Raw genomic sequence first — 15,471 nt, forward strand, 5'->3', positions numbered from 1 at the left:
TAGTAAAGTAATGAAAGAAGATTCCTCAAAACCAAAGAACATGACTTACAGTCACTATATATTGAAAGATCTGTGGAATTCCAGGACCAGGGAAAGAAACTAGATTTACATCAAGCAACATCAAAAGTAAGTTTCAGGGCATTGAGATTAATGTTTTAGAGAGGAGGGAAAGTTATATACAAACACTGGGAATAAAAATGACTTTGGACTTCTAAATAGCACACTGAAAGCTAAAAGGTAATGGAGGGCAGCCCTGGTGGCGCAGCAGTTCAGTGCCACCTGCAGCCCACGGCGTGAGATCGAGTCCCACGTTAGGCTCTCTGCATGGAGCCTGCTTCTCCCTCTGTGTCTCTGCCTCTCTCTCTCTCTGCATCTCTATGAATAAATAAATAATTTTTTTAAATAAAAGGTAATGGAGTGATGTCACCAAAAATTTGAAGGAAAATTATTTCAAACTAGAATTTGATACCCAGCCAAACTACCAAGCAAGTGTGAAGGTTTAATTTAATTTAATTTCCATGCACCCTTCTCAGAAAGCTATTAGAGGATACACCAAAAAGAGGGAGTTAAACAAGAATGAGGAACACACAGATGAAGAAAACAGGAGAATCAAGATAAAAGAGAAGAAATGTCTTACCAGAATGATGATGAATGGGGATCCTGGGAAGAGAGCTGTACAATAAGCAAGAAGAGAAGGAAACAGGTACATACTACAGCAGGTCATAAAGCTCTGGAAGATACTTTTTTTATGGGGGGGCGGTAGGTGAAACCGATAGTCTACCTTATATGTCTGCATATTTGAGAAGACATTTAAAGTCTTTTTTTTTTTTTTTTTTTTTTGAGAAGACATTTAAAGTCTAATGAGGAGCCAGGGCAGTAGTTGCCAAAGAATCTATAGAAAACTGAGCAGATGGGATCCCTGGGTGGCGCAGCGGTTTAGCGCCTGCCTTTGGCCCAGGGCGCGATCCTGGAAACCCGGGATCGAGTCCCACGTCAAGCTCCCGGTGCATGGAGCCTGCTTCTCCCTCTGCCTATCATAAATAAATAAAAATTTATAAAAAAAAGAAAAAAGAAAAAAAAGAAAGAAAACTGAGCAGATGCTTCTGTTAGTTATAGACAAAATGAACTGTTGCTTAAGAAAGGAAATGCAATCATAGTGTACTACATGAATGAGGGGTAAATCTGTGCATATGATTTGTATAATAGACATAATAAAGTTTTTTTGTTTGGTTTTTCAGGTTTTTTGTTGGTTGTGGGTTTTTTTTGTTTGTTTGTTTACATTAAAACCTCATACAGGGGGATCCCTGGGTGGCGCAGCGGGTTGGCGCCTGCCTTTGGCCCAGGGCGTGATCCTGGAGACCGGGGATCGAATCCCACGTCAGGCTCCCGGTGCATGGAGTCTGCTTCTCCCTCTGCCTATGTCTCTGCCTCTCTCTCTCTCTCTGTGTGACTATCATAAAAAAAAAAAAAAAAAAAAACCTCATACAGGGACACCTTGGTGGCTTAGCGGTTGGACAACTGCCTTTGGGTCAGGGTGTGATCCTGGAATCTCCAGATCGAGTCCCGCATCTGGCTCTCTGCATGGAGCCTGCTTCTCTCTCTGCCTCTCTGTGTCTCTCTTGAATAAATAAATACAATCTTTTTTTTTAAACGATTTTATTTATTTACTAGAGACAGAGAGAGAGAGAGAGAGACAGGCAGAGGGAGAAGCAGGCTCCATGCAGGGAGCCTGAGGTGGGACTCGATCCTGGGTCTCCAGGATCACACCTTGGGCTGAAGGTGGCGCTAAACTGCTGAGCCACCCAGGCTGCCCGAAATAAATAAAATCTTAAAAAAATAAACAAAAAACCCTCATATAAATTACTCATTATAGATAACACAAATGGTAGCTGGAGGTGGATGCACTAAACAGGGGACAGGAGAGGTGATAACTTAGGGGGAAGATTCAAGGGAAGTGTAGATTCTCCTCTACACCCTGGATCCTTAGCAAGAGGGAAATGTCTATCCAAGAGGTCAGGCTTGGCACAGTCCTCTGTTCCTGAGGAGTCAGGAAATAAAGGAGTATCTATCTCAGAGGCTGGGTACTCAGTCCAGTACTGCTCCCACAGGAGCTGGGGAGGGAACCTTGGGTTGTGGCTGCTAGAGCCAGATTGCTTGGATTTCAATCCCAGACCTGCCATTTATTAGCTACGTGGACTTGGGCAAGTTACCTGATTTTTCTGTGCCCCAGTATCCTCATCTGCACAATGGAATGACAATGATAGGATTATCATGAGAATTAAATTAATTAACATATGTAATGTGCTTAGAAAAACACCTAACACAGAGTATAAGGGCTAGCTGTTTTTACTGCATGCACAATTACATTAACATTGCTTATTAATCTTGACAAAATTGTTATATAACCAGATTGGGAGAATGGGGTAGTGGAAAAGATATACATATATATGGCAGGTTAGGGAGAGAGTTGGACCTCCATTTTCAAATAACCTCTAAAAGCAAAAGATCCAAAATAGTAATACAGGAGAACCTGTCGGGCTCATTCAGCACAGCATGTGACACTCTCAGGATCCTGAGTTTGAGCCCCATGTTGGTCGTGGAGCCTATTAAAAAAAAAAAAAAAAAGTAGCATTACACACTTATTTAGAGATATAAAAATAAACACCAAAAAGATTAGCTAAAATTGATGAAAGTGGTTTTCTTTGGGGAGGGAAAAAATGAGCAGAGGGAACATAGGCAGCTGTTATTTGTAACAAATTCTATGAGACTATATAACTTTGTAAAAACTGAAACTAAATACATTAACTGTATAACTAGCTATTTAATATCCCCTCTAGAATACAAGCTCCCAGCAGGCATAGCCTTGGTCTGATGGTCTGTCTTCTGTATCCTGCCATGACCCAGAAATCATGACCTGAGCTGAAACCGATGCTCACCTGATTAAGTGACCCAGGCACCCCTCTGCCAGTTCTATGAATCTTTTTTTTTTCTTTTTTTTTTTTAAGATTTTATTTATTCATTCATGAAAGACACACACAGACAGAGAGGCAGAGACACAGGCAGAGGGTGAAGCAGGCTCCATGCAGGGAGCCCAATGTGGAACTCAATCCCAGGACTCGGGGATCACACCCTGAGCCAAAGGTAGATGCTCAACCATGAGCCACCCAGACATCCCCGGTTCTATTATTCTAATCTACCTTCCTCCTTATCTCAATTTCTCTTAACCTTCTTGCTATAGTCCAAATTCTTGTTTTTCTGTTCTGCCTAAATTTTCAAATGAATGGTTGATTCCCATTGCCTCCGTTGTTTAATGAACCTCTTTGGCAACCAGGAAACTTACTGTCCCACTATTTTTCTGAAGCTACTCTCCTCGGTCAGAGAATTCTTTCTTGTCAAGATTGTGTCCTCTCTCAGTCTTCCTCTACTTCTTGGATCATCTAACACAGTAGAGAGCTTCCTTTTCTTAAAGCTCTTCCTTCCTGTGGGCCTCTCCCAACCTTTCCAGCTATTACTTTCCTGGCTTTTTATGGTATCCTCCTGTTCCAGACTGTGTCTCCAGACTTCCTCATCTGTCTGTCATTCTTTTTTTTTTTTTTTTTTAAGATTTTATTTATTATTTGATGGAGAGGTGGGGTAGAGCACAAGCAGAGGGAGCAACAGGCAGAGAGAGGGAGAAACAGACTCCCTGCTGAGCAACAAGCCCTATCAGGGCTCCATCCCAGGATCCTGTGATCATGACCTGAGCCTAAGGCAGACACTTAACCAACTGAGTCACCCAGGCACCCCTCTGTCATTCTTTTTATGGCTTTAGTGTCAGCTTTGGTCTGTTGATTGAATATTTAGCCTGAGCTCCTAGACTCAACACTTACATACTTCTAGCCAGGGGACTTCTTCATTTATATGGCTCACAGTCACCTCCAAGTTCAGGTTTTTCTTAAGATTTTATTTGAGAGAACACTTGTTGAGGGGGGTGGATAAAGGAAGAGGGAAAAGCAGAATCCCTGCTGAGCAAGACTCAATCCCATGAGCCTGAGATCATGACCTGAGCCAAAGGCAGATGCCCAACCAACTGAGCCACCCAGGCACCTCTCCAAGTCCAGTTTTAAACTCTATAAACAATGAGGAGACTGGTTTGGCTGTAATGAATGGTCCATAATAACAGCAGGTAATATGTTCTGTTCAGATCTGTTCTTGGATTTGTCACTTTGCTACTCAACTGAACTTCATCAGACTAACTCGGACTATATTTGACCAGTTAAGAGACCTTAAGAGAAGTTCTTAACTCTAAGTCTGAAAGTTTCTTCACTTGTAAGTTTTTCCATTTACAAAAATGTTTTCCAGCTTTAAAAGAAAAAGCTTGGAAAACATTGGCAAATAGATCAAATCGCTGGCAAAAAAAAGTCAAAATGCTGCCAAAGCTCTGGAATTCAAGACTAACTACAGCTTAGGCCAAATCTTCCCATCCAACATTATGCTTCTTATCATGACCACAAGAGATGATATAGCAGTATGGTTAAGAACATAGCTCCAGGGGATCCCTGGGTGGCTCAGTGGTTTAGCGCCTGCCTTTGGCCCAGGGCGTGATCCTGGAGTCCTGGGATCGAATCCCGCGTCAGGCTCCCGGCATGGGGCCTGCTTCTCCCTCTGCCTGTGTCTCTGCCTCTCTCTCTCTCTCTCTCTCTATGTCTATCATGAATAAATAAATAAATAAATAAATCTTTGAAAAAAAATGTAAAACTTAAAAAAAAAAAAAAGAACATAAGCTCCAGGGACACCTAGCTGGCTCAGTTGGTAGAATATATAACTATTAATCTCAGGGTCATGAGTTCAAGCCCCATATGGGGGGGCAGAGTTTGCTAAACAAACAAACAAACAAAAACTGCATAAATTCTAGATCCAGTACCTTATGGTGAGATGAAGTCTCTATTATTCACTCTGTGGGGTAAAGGTCTTGAGCAAGGGGCTTCTTTGACCTTCAGTTTCTTCATCTATAAATAGGGCTAATAACAGCAACTACTATGTTGGATTATTGTGACCATTAAATGAACTAATGTATATAAAGTTGTTAGAACCTGACACATATTTTATGTAATTAACCATGTGACCCAAGGCAGATGACTCAATCATTCTGAGCTTGGCCCTCTTATCAGTAAAATAGGGATATTAACTATCTGTATGGTTGTTTTGAGGATTAAATTAGCTTATTGATTTATTAATTTTTTATTTTGAAATAATTTTAGACTCAGATGAAAATTGCAAAAACGGCACAGAGAGCATAAGGATAAAAGATAGAGGGCAGCCCCGGTGGCCCAGAGGTTTGGCGCCACCTTTGGCCCAGGGTGTGATCCTGGGGCCCCAGGATTGAGTCCCGTCGTGCTCCCTGCGCAGAGCCTGCTTCTCCCTCTGCCTGTGTCTCTGCCTCTCTCTCTCTCTCTCTGTCATGAATAAATAAATAAATCTTAAAAAAAAAAAAGATATATGTCAGTGGAATAAAAAGTGTCAAGAAACAAATGGTCAACTGATTTTTTTTTTTTTTTTGGTCAACAGATTTTTGACAAAAGGGCCAAAACAATTCAAAGGGGAAAAGTAGTCTTTTTAATAAATGGTGCTAAAACAATAGATGCAAAAGAATGCATTTAGACCCCTGTCTCACACCACACACAAAAACTAACTGAATGCGAATCATAGAACATGCAAGAGCTAAAACTATAAAACTCTTAGAAGAAAACATAGGTGCATGCCTGGGTAGCTCAGCAGTTGAGAGTCTGCCTTCCACTCAGGGTGTGATCCCGGGGTCCTAGGATCAAGTCCTGAGTTGGGCTCCCCACAGAGAACCTGCTTCTCCCTCTCTTTATGTCTCTGCTTCCCTCTCTGTGTCTCTCATGAATAAATAAATCAATCTTAAAAAAACAAAACGAAATATAGGAGTATATTTTTGTGAGTGGAGATTAGAAAATAATTTCTAGGATTTGTCACCAAAATCATAAGCGATAGAAGATTTGGTAGATGGAGCTTTTTATCCAAAATAAAAACCTTTTGTTCTTCAAAGAATACCATCAAGAAAATGAAAAGATAACCCTAAGAATGAAAGAAAAATTTTGCATATCAGGTAAATGACAGGGACTTGTATCTAGGATATAGAACTTCCAGAACTCAATAATAAAAAGATAATCCAATTTTAATATAGGCAAAGGATCTGAATAGACATCTCTCCAAAGAACATTATATATATATGTATATATGTGTATATACATATATGCATATGGATGTGTATGTGTGTGTATTTTGAGGATGAACCTTAAAAGCACACTAAGTAAAAGAAGCCAGTCACAAAATATCACTATTCTATGATACTAATTATAAGAAATATCTAGATCAGGCAAAACTATAGAGTCAGAAAGTAGATTAGTGGTTGCCTAGGGCTGAGGAATAGGAGGAAATGGGCAGTGAATACTAATGGGTACAAGGTTTCTTTTTGTGATGATGAGAATGTTCTGGAACTAAATAGTAATGATAATTGCATGACTCTATAAATATGATAAAAATCATTGGATTGTATAGCTTAAACTGGTGAACTTTATAAAATGCAAATTATATCTCAATAATGCTGTCTAGAAAAAGTACAGGCGCACTTGGCTGACTCAGTCAGTGGAGAGCAGGACTCTTGATTTTGGGGTTGTGAATTTGAGCTCCACTGACTGTAGAGATTACTTAAACATTTATTCATGAGATACACACACAGAGAGAGGCAGAGACACAGGCAGAGGGAGAAGCAGGCTCCATGCAGGAAGCCCAATATGGGACTCAATCCCAGGACTCTGGGATTGCACCCTGAGCCAAAGGCAGACACTCAACCACTGAGCCACCCAGGCATCCTGATATTGGTGCTTTTAACAAAACTATAGACTATGCTAGGATATTACCAGGGTTTATTTTTTATTTTTTTACAGAATATTTATATTTTTGTTTATTTAAATATTTTTTTAATTTATGATAGTCACACACAGAGAGAGAGAGAGAGAGAGGCAGAGACACAGGCAGAGGGAGAAGCAGGTTCCATGCACCAGGAGCCCGACGTGGGATTCGATCCCAGGTCTCCAGGATCGCGTCCTGGGCCAAAGGCAGGCGCCAAACCACTGCACCACCCAGGGATCCCCTATTACCAGGGTTTAGAACAATACCTAGCACAAGTTCACAGAAGTGAAACTTATACAAATTGAAGAACTTCATGACAATGACGAACATAATAATGATGATGGTGGAATTTCTACTGCTGCCAGGCTGATTGGCTGTTTTCAGAGCATGCCATATTGGTTCTTCTTTCTAAACTCCCAACTCTAGCAGTTCCCACCACCTGGGGTTCCTTTTTCCTTCCACTTTCTTTATCCCTGATGGGATAAATCCTCCACATCCACCCATTTCCATCAAATCTTTACTAATGCTCCTCTCCTTTCTGTGACCTGTGTGAACCTCCACACCAGCCAGCCCTTGCCTGAACTCCCCTTTGCATTTTTCTCTAATTATTTCACTTTTGAGTCCTAAATTCTCAACTAGATTGAGAGGGTGTGTGGGTTATAATTCCTCTGCATCCTCCACAATAAACTGTGTGAATTCAAACAAACTTACCTGTTGACTAAGATTTAAAGTTGTTGGGATGGAATAAGACATAGAAAGTGGAACAAGGATGGCAGGATATCAGCGCAATTCAGGCAGCAAGACATAGGCAGAGCCTCAAAGAAACGAGAAGCATTTATAAGGTGTCCACTATATACTCCATAATGTAATCACTGCCAGAGAGAAGAGGAATGGAGAGGGAGAGGTAAGGACACCGAGCAATTCTGTTCCCTACGGCTTCTTTATTTTTCTAAGTTCATTTTCTATTTTTTAAAAAAGATTTTATTTATTTATTCATGAGACACACACACACAGAGGCAGAGAGAGAAATCAGGCTCCATTCAGGGATCCTGATGTGGGACTCGATTCCGGGTCTCCAGGATCACACCCTGGGCCAAAGGCGGCGCTAAACCGCTGAGCCATCCGAGTTGCCCTAGGTTCATATTCTAACCCTTTGACTTCACAGCCAGGGTTAAATGCCCTACCCCAAATTCTCATCACATTGCATTGTAAGATTTTGGGTTACTTTTTTTTTTTTTTTAAGATTTTATTTATTTAATCATGAAAGACAGAGACAGAGAGAGGCAGAGACACAGGCAGAGGGAGAAGCAGGCTCCATGCAGGGAGTCTGACGAGGGACACGAACCCGGGTCTCCAGGATCACGCCCTGGGCTGAAAGGCAGCGCTAAACAGCTGAGCCACCCGGGCTGCCTAGATTTTGGGTTACTTGACCTCCCCGCCTCTCCATGAGCTCCAGGAGCTTGGCTTTTTCCCCTGCTGCAATTCCAATCCCTAATACATACTGAACACTCAGAAAATGATGGCTTGATGAATGAATGTATGAACGAAGAAAAGGACTGATGGACTCGGAGCTCCCAGACCTCAAGTCTACATTTGTGAACGCAGACACAGTGTAATGTGCAGATTTTAACAAATTTGTTTTTCAAAAATAGGGTCTTTGCCTGATAGGACATCAGTTGCTGACTGGAAGGCGAGGTCCCTTTACTCCAGGTCTCTAAGGCAGCCTGAAAAAAGCGGGAGGCGGGGCTAGCGCCTACCGGACTCCACCCTCTTGCGTTCTAAGCTTTCCGCCTATGGACCCGCCCCCTCTGGCCCCGTCGGCGCTTGTACACGTATTCTAATTGGTGAGCTCTCTAATCCGTCTGAGCACACGGGCGCCTATTGGGTCAACTGCTGAACAAGAGTTGCGTACTTCCCGGCGTTGGGAACGCGCGACAGACGTAGGAGTGCCGCCATTGCGCTGCGAAGAAAGCGGCCGTCTGTGTGAGGGCCTGTGGGGGTGCGTGGTGGGCTTCAAGGGCTGGGCCGCGGGAGGCGTGTGGGGTCGGGCTGGACGGCCGGGACGTCGGGATGGGCGGGACTGGACGTACTCTGAGCACAGCGGGACTGCAGACCGCGGTGTCGGCGCGTTCCTGCTGGGCTCGAGCGCCGCTTCTCGTTACATTTTTTCTTTCTCTGTCCCCCAGACTCTCCGGGAATGGCTGGAGTATTTCCTTACCGAGGGCCGGGTAACCCGGTGCCCGGCCCTCTAGCCCCATTGCCGGACTACATGTCGGAGGAGAAGCTGCAAGAGAAAGGTGAAGAACGCGTGCGGGAGGGCGCCTGTGGGCCCGGCGGCTTAGGGCGGCTGTGCGCGTGCGCGCAGCGGGTTTGCCTCCTTAACTCGTTTTGGCAAGTGTCAGAGCATTAGGTGTCAACTCACCTTTGGCTCCTTTTGTCATCTAATTAAGTGTGCAGAGGTGTCTGTTATTTGCAGGCAGTGAAAAAAAAAAAAACCAAAACAAAACTTAAGAATCTGTAAAAAAAAAAAAAAGTCAGACAATCATAAATGTGATAAAGGAAAATAAAGCACAGTGAGATAAGAGACTTGGCAAAGAGTGCTCCTGTTCTACGCCCACCCCTAACTCCTATATCCTGACAGGGGCTTACCCTGTGGCAAGACATGGGACTGATTCAACTAAGAGTGTGCAGTTATTTAAACTGAGGTGTCGGGATCCCTGGGTGGGCGCAGCGGTTTGGCGCCTGCCTTTGGCCCAGGGCACGATCCTGGAGACCCGGGATCGAATCCCACGTCTGCCTCCCGGTGCATGGAGCCTGCTTGTCCCTCTGCCTATGTCTCTGCCTCTTTCTCTCTCTCTCTCTCTCTCTCTCTGTGACTATCATAAATAAAAAATAAAAATAAATAAATAAAAAATAAATAAATAAACTGAGGTGTCTTTGTAGCCCGAAAATGGCAGCAATTACAGGCCAAGCGCTATGCGGAAAAGCGAAAGTTTGGATTTGTGGATGCTCAGAAAGAAGACATGCCCCCAGAACACGTTAGGAAGATCATTCGAGACCATGGAGACATGACCAACAGGAAGTTTCGCCATGACAAAAGGGTTTACTTGGGGTAAGGAACCTCTTGGAATTCTTTCATTCCCAACTTTGGTCCCTTTTCCTTATCCTTGTCCCATAGGTTGCAGTCCTGGATAGCTGCTCTGTCATTTTGGGACAGGAATCCTCTATGACAGCCCATCTCGGTGGTTATAAAAAAAGAGAGAGAGAGAGAAAAAAAAAGAACTAGGATTCTGTGATAACTTTCAGATCTTTAGTTATTCTCTTGATTGCCCTGAGTTTTTTTCTTGACCTGACATTAATTTGTCCTGTTGGAGCTATAAGATGCCCCTGTCTTTGAATGGGTTGAAACCCATAATAGGACACTACATTCTTGTTGCCTTTAACTTAGCAGTGACTAGTCCTGAGGTTCAGGATATTTAATTCGTGAGGCTTCTATGCTCTTTTCTGTGGCCCCAAGCTGAGTGAATACATGTATAAGTGCCTTAGTAAATCTCTTTTCCATTTGGACAGGAAAACGTTAGCCACTTAATAAACTGTTGTAATATTGTCGTTAAGAAGAAAAACAAAGGGACACCTGAGTGGCTCAGTTGGGCGTCTGCCTTCGGCTCAGGTCATGATTCCGGGGTCCTGGGATGGAACCCCACATTGGGCTTCCGGCTCAGCGGGGGGCCTGCTTGTGCTGTCTCTCATGTTCTATCTCAAATAAATCTTTAAAAAAGGAGCCATAGATGTTTGTTTATAAAAAATATTATTTTGAAAGCTGCGGTAGGTGCTAGGGATATAGCAATGAATAGGCAGTAATGGCCTTTCTGGATCTTACAGTCTAATGGCCTGACAGATGTGGGAAAGATGGGTATAATGATGAGTATTTTATGATGAATATTTCATTATTACTTATAGGAAGATAGTATAGAATGTGTAATAGCTCAAAAGCTGTCTTTAGAGGGACAGTTGTTGATACAGAGGGACAGAAACCCAATATTGGAACTGTGCAGTTTAAGAGGAAGACTGGCACAATTGCAGAGGGAGAGACAGGATTCCTGTATGCTAAGTTTGGACTGTAAGGCAGACTTTTCTGTGGAATGTGGTACTATGACACCATGTGGCTTCTCTGCATGGCACAGGTAACAACAGCTTTGTCATTTATAATCTTCTCTCTCCCTAATGTTGCAGTGCCCTGAAATACATGCCCCATGCAGTCCTCAAACTGCTGGAGAACATGCCTATGCCTTGGGAGCAGATTCGGGATGTACCTGTGCTGTACCACATCACTGGAGCCATTTCTTTTGTCAATGAGATTCCCTGGGTCATTGAGCCTGTCTACATCTCCCAGTGGGGGTGAGAAGGGCTAGAATATGGTTGTTGTTGATGGTGGGGGGGCTGGTTGGGGGCAGTGGGTAGAAACCATAGTGTGAAATTGCTGGCTTTTAGGTCAATGTGGATTATGATGCGTCGAGAAAAAAGAGACAGAAGGCATTTCAAGAGGATGCGTTTCCCCCCTTTTGATGATGAGGAGCCACCTTTGGACTATGCTGACAATATCTTGGATGTTGAACCACTGGAGGCCATTCAGCTAGAGCTGGACCCTGAAGAGGATGCTCCTGTGTTGGACTGGTTTTATGACCACCAGCCATTGAGGGATAGTCGGAAGTGAGTGATGGTTGGAGTTATCACTCCTGTGAAAGTTTTGGAAGTCCAGGAGTCCTGGGTGAGCAATAGACAGAATGGCTTGGCTACCTGACATAGGCCTGTCTTTTTTCCCTAGGTACGTGAATGGTTCCACTTACCAGCGCTGGCAGTTCACACTGCCCATGATGTCCACTCTATACCGCTTGGCCAATCAGCTCCTGACAGACTTGGTAGATGATAACTACTTCTATCTCTTTGATCTGAAAGCCTTCTTCACGTCCAAGGCACTCAATATGGCCATTCCTGGAGGCCCCAAATTTGAACCTCTTGTTCGAGACATCAACCTCCAGTAAGTTGGAGATACTAGGGATTATAGGCACCTCGGATTGAGTAAAATCTAATCTTGATCCTTGAGATGCCATTGTAGTTTCCAAACTCCCCAACTAGTCTGCTCATCCTTGATAATGTATCCTAGGGATGAAGACTGGAATGAATTCAACGATATTAACAAGATCATCATCCGGCAGCCTATCCGCACTGAATACAAGATTGCTTTTCCCTATCTGTACAACAACCTTCCACACCATGTCCACCTTACCTGGTGAGAGCTAGAGCAAAGGGGGAGAGGGGGGAGAGGATATTGGGCCAGGGCAGGAGAACCTGAGTTTATTACTCTTCCTTTATTTTAGGTACCACACTCCTAATGTTGTGTTCATCAAAACTGAGGATCCTGATCTCCCAGCTTTCTACTTTGATCCTTTGATCAACCCAATTTCTCACAGGCACTCTGTCAAGGTAAGACCTTAGTTCTTTTTTCTTTTTTTTTTAAGATTTTATTTATTCATGAGAGAGAGAGAGAGAGAGAGAGAGAGAGAGGCAGAAACACAGGCAGAGGGAGAAGCAGGCTTCATGCAGGGAGCCTGATATGGGACTCCATCCCAGGTCTCCAGGTTCAGGCCCTGGGCTGAAGGCGGCGCTAAACCACTGAGTCACCCGGGCTACCAAGATCTTAGTTCTTTGAAGAGAAATTTGCTGACTGTAGCTGAAGTGTTACTAAATAAAAATTGAACTACCTATTTAGTGTTCCCTTTGAGCTTTAATATGTCAGTAAAGTGCTTGGTTTAAACTAAGTTATTTGTATAATCTGGGTTTTTGTGATTGGGACTTTCCATATAGTATGTTCAGGGCTGTTTGCATTATGAATTTTTTCCAATCCTTTTATTAGATATATTTATTAGTTCACATACCGTACAACTCACCCATTTAAAGTTTATAATTCAGTGGTATTTAGTTTATTCACAGAGTAGTTTAGCTATATCCACAGACAATTTTCCAACCTTTTCATCATCCCAGAAATTCCCATACCATTAGCAGTCGCTGTTTCCCTCCCCTAGTCAACTCCTAGTCTTTCTGTAGATTTGCCTCTTCTGGAGGTTTCATATAAATGGGATCTTTCAGTATGTGGTCTTTTGTGATTGGCCTTTTTTTTTTTTTAAGAGTTTATTTATTTATTCATGAGAGACAGAAAGGCAGAGACATGGGCAGAGATCTAGGCAGGCTCCCCACGGGAACCTGATATAGGACTCGATCCCAGCACTCTGGGATCACGCCCAGAGCCAAAAGCAGACACGTCCCTCTGATTGGTTTGAAATAATGTTTTTGATGTTTACCCATGTTCTATAGTGTTCTTAACAGACCTCCCTACTCTAGCTTAGTTTTTGTGTTTACTTAACATATTGGGGCTCCTTTGGGAGGCCTTTGGTGGTGAGCCCGTTAGGGTGTGATGCTTGCTTTCTGCTTGGCCCTAGCTTGTTCTCTACTCCCTTGGCCCTTTTTGCCCTGGCCCTTTAGGGCTTCTCTTGTCTGGCAGCCCAGTTTCCATGGTAGATGGCACCACTGTGCTCAGCCCCAGATAATTTCCCTCTCATCCCAGTTCTCTGTTCAGTTCAGTGGGAGCTGAACCCTTGGGGGTTGTTCTTTCAGAGCCAGGAACCATTACCTGATGATGACGAGGAGTTTGAACTCCCAGAGTTTGTGGAGCCCTTCCTGAAGGACACACCCCTTTACACAGACAATACAGCCAATGGCATTGCCCTGCTCTGGGCCCCAAGGCCCTTCAACCTACGCTCTGGTCGTACCCGCCGGGCCCTGGACATCCCCCTTGTCAAGAACTGGTAAGACTAATACCTGGGGAGATGATAGTAGATGTATAGGAGAAAAGAATTCCAACTGGGTTGACATTCAGTCTTTACCAGAGGGATTAGAAGGAGAAATGGGCTAGCTCTGGTTGGCTAATTTTCTCAGGTATCGGGAGCATTGTCCTGCTGGGCAACCTGTGAAAGTGAGGGTCTCCTACCAGAAACTTCTTAAGTACTATGTGCTGAATGCCCTGAAGCACCGGCCCCCTAAAGCCCAAAAGAAGAGGTAAGGTGCCTGAGGGTCATTGCTCAGACTTCTTTTGTTCCAAATTTAACCAAGAAGCTAATTCTTACTTTTCCACTTATTCCCACCCCAGGTACCTGTTTCGTTCCTTCAAAGCTACGAAATTCTTTCAGTCCACAAAGCTGGACTGGGTAGAGGTGGGGCTTCAGGTTTGCCGCCAGGGCTACAACATGCTCAACCTTCTTATTCACCGAAAAAACCTCAACTATCTGCATCTGGATTATAACTTCAATCTTAAGCCTGTCAAGACCCTCACTACCAAGGTGTCTGCATTGTACTTTAAGGGTCTTCTGGGCTTGAGGGATGGACTGGTTTTGCTCTGTCCTCTGAGGAAGGCATACATCCAGTTGGGACCATTACTGATCAATGTTTTTTTGTTTGTTTGTTTGTTTGTTTGTTTTTTCTATTCTTGGCACCTTCTCCAGGAAAGAAAGAAATCTCGTTTTGGAAATGCTTTCCATCTGTGTCGAGAAGTTCTGCGTTTAACCAAGTTGGTGGTGGACAGTCATGTGCAGTATCGCTTGGGCAATGTGGATGCCTTCCAGGTGAGGCCAAGTATCCCTGATCCCTGCCCTAGGTAGGGAAGCTGAATGAAGCCTAAGCTGATCATGGAGCTGGCTCTAGCTTAAAGCCTGATGGAGTCATTGTGTTGCAGCTGGCAGATGGGTTGCAGTATATCTTTGCCCATGTGGGGCAACTGACGGGCATGTACCGGTACAAATACAAGCTGATGCGGCAGATTCGCATGTGCAAGGACCTGAAGCATCTCATCTATTACCGCTTCAATACGGTTGGACCCTGCCCTCATACTCTCACTTTCTTCATCCAATTTGTTCATTTGTTCATTCTTTCATTCATTCATTCATTCATTGTGTTTGGAAGGCAGAGGGAGAGGAAAAGAATCTTAACTAGGTCCACACTGAGTGTGAGGCCTGATATGGGGCTCAATCTCATGACCCCGAGTCTCAGATCCATTTTAATTTTTATGTCTAGTGAGCGTTCCTTCCGGGGACCAATTTAGAGAAAGGTTCTGAGCGTTTCATTACTTGCCCTCACCTTATTAATTGTAACACTTTCCATTGAAGCCTGCCTTTAAATAGAGAATCCCAGTTACTGGTTTCTGTGTTAGAATTTCTCATTTATTCCATTTTTGATGTTGAGGTCCCAGAGTTTTGCCTCTTTGCCCCTCTGTTGCCTGAGATGTGTTCCTCTTGACCCCATCTGTGTGTGCAATTTTTTCTTGCTCTCTAAATCAATTGCTAACCTAAGTTCTTTATTACTGCTTGGGACCACAGGGCCCTGTAGGAAAGGGCCCTGGCTGTGGCTTCTGGGCTGCTGGCTGGCGAGTCTGGCTGTTTTTCATGCGTGGCATCACCCCTTTGCTGGAGCGGTGGCTGGGCAACCTCCTGGCCCGACAGTTTGAAG

At 43.8% G+C, this 15,471-nt stretch overlaps 1 protein-coding gene and 1 long non-coding RNA gene across 3 annotated transcripts in view; one reads left to right on the plus strand and one right to left on the minus strand.

Annotated features, from left to right (window-relative positions):
- Positions 1-2,330: 2,330 nt before the first annotated feature.
- On the minus strand, positions 2,331-8,727 carry LOC140606137 (uncharacterized). Its single transcript, XR_012008542.1, has 3 exons — positions 8,577-8,727; positions 7,627-7,787; positions 2,331-2,603 (listed from the first exon to the last, which is right to left on the minus strand). It is a non-coding gene; the product is annotated as an uncharacterized lncRNA (long non-coding RNA).
- Positions 8,728-8,763: 36 nt separating this feature from the next.
- The window catches only part of PRPF8 (pre-mRNA processing factor 8), a 29,441-nt gene continuing 22,733 nt past the window's right edge, over positions 8,764-15,471 (plus strand). The window contains exons 1-14 of one of the 2 annotated variants that reach the window (XM_072779081.1): positions 8,764-8,914; positions 9,102-9,212; positions 9,859-10,027; positions 11,149-11,313; positions 11,407-11,625; positions 11,741-11,953; positions 12,080-12,205; positions 12,294-12,399; positions 13,588-13,778; positions 13,909-14,028; positions 14,120-14,309; positions 14,472-14,591; positions 14,702-14,836; positions 15,342-15,471. In XM_072779081.1, the coding sequence (XP_072635182.1) occupies positions 9,113-9,212; positions 9,859-10,027; positions 11,149-11,313; positions 11,407-11,625; positions 11,741-11,953; positions 12,080-12,205; positions 12,294-12,399; positions 13,588-13,778; positions 13,909-14,028; positions 14,120-14,309; positions 14,472-14,591; positions 14,702-14,836; positions 15,342-15,471 (1,984 nt within the window). In that variant the 5' untranslated portion in view covers positions 8,764-8,914; positions 9,102-9,112. The remainder of the gene's footprint in view (positions 8,915-9,101; positions 9,213-9,858; positions 10,028-11,148; positions 11,314-11,406; positions 11,626-11,740; positions 11,954-12,079; positions 12,206-12,293; positions 12,400-13,587; positions 13,779-13,908; positions 14,029-14,119; positions 14,310-14,471; positions 14,592-14,701; positions 14,837-15,341) is intronic. The other variant, XM_072779084.1, reaches the window with a different exon arrangement.

Source organism: Canis lupus, chromosome 16, assembly GCF_048164855.1.
Source record: "Canis lupus baileyi chromosome 16, mCanLup2.hap1, whole genome shotgun sequence".
Taxonomy (NCBI): Eukaryota; Metazoa; Chordata; class Mammalia; order Carnivora; family Canidae; genus Canis; species Canis lupus.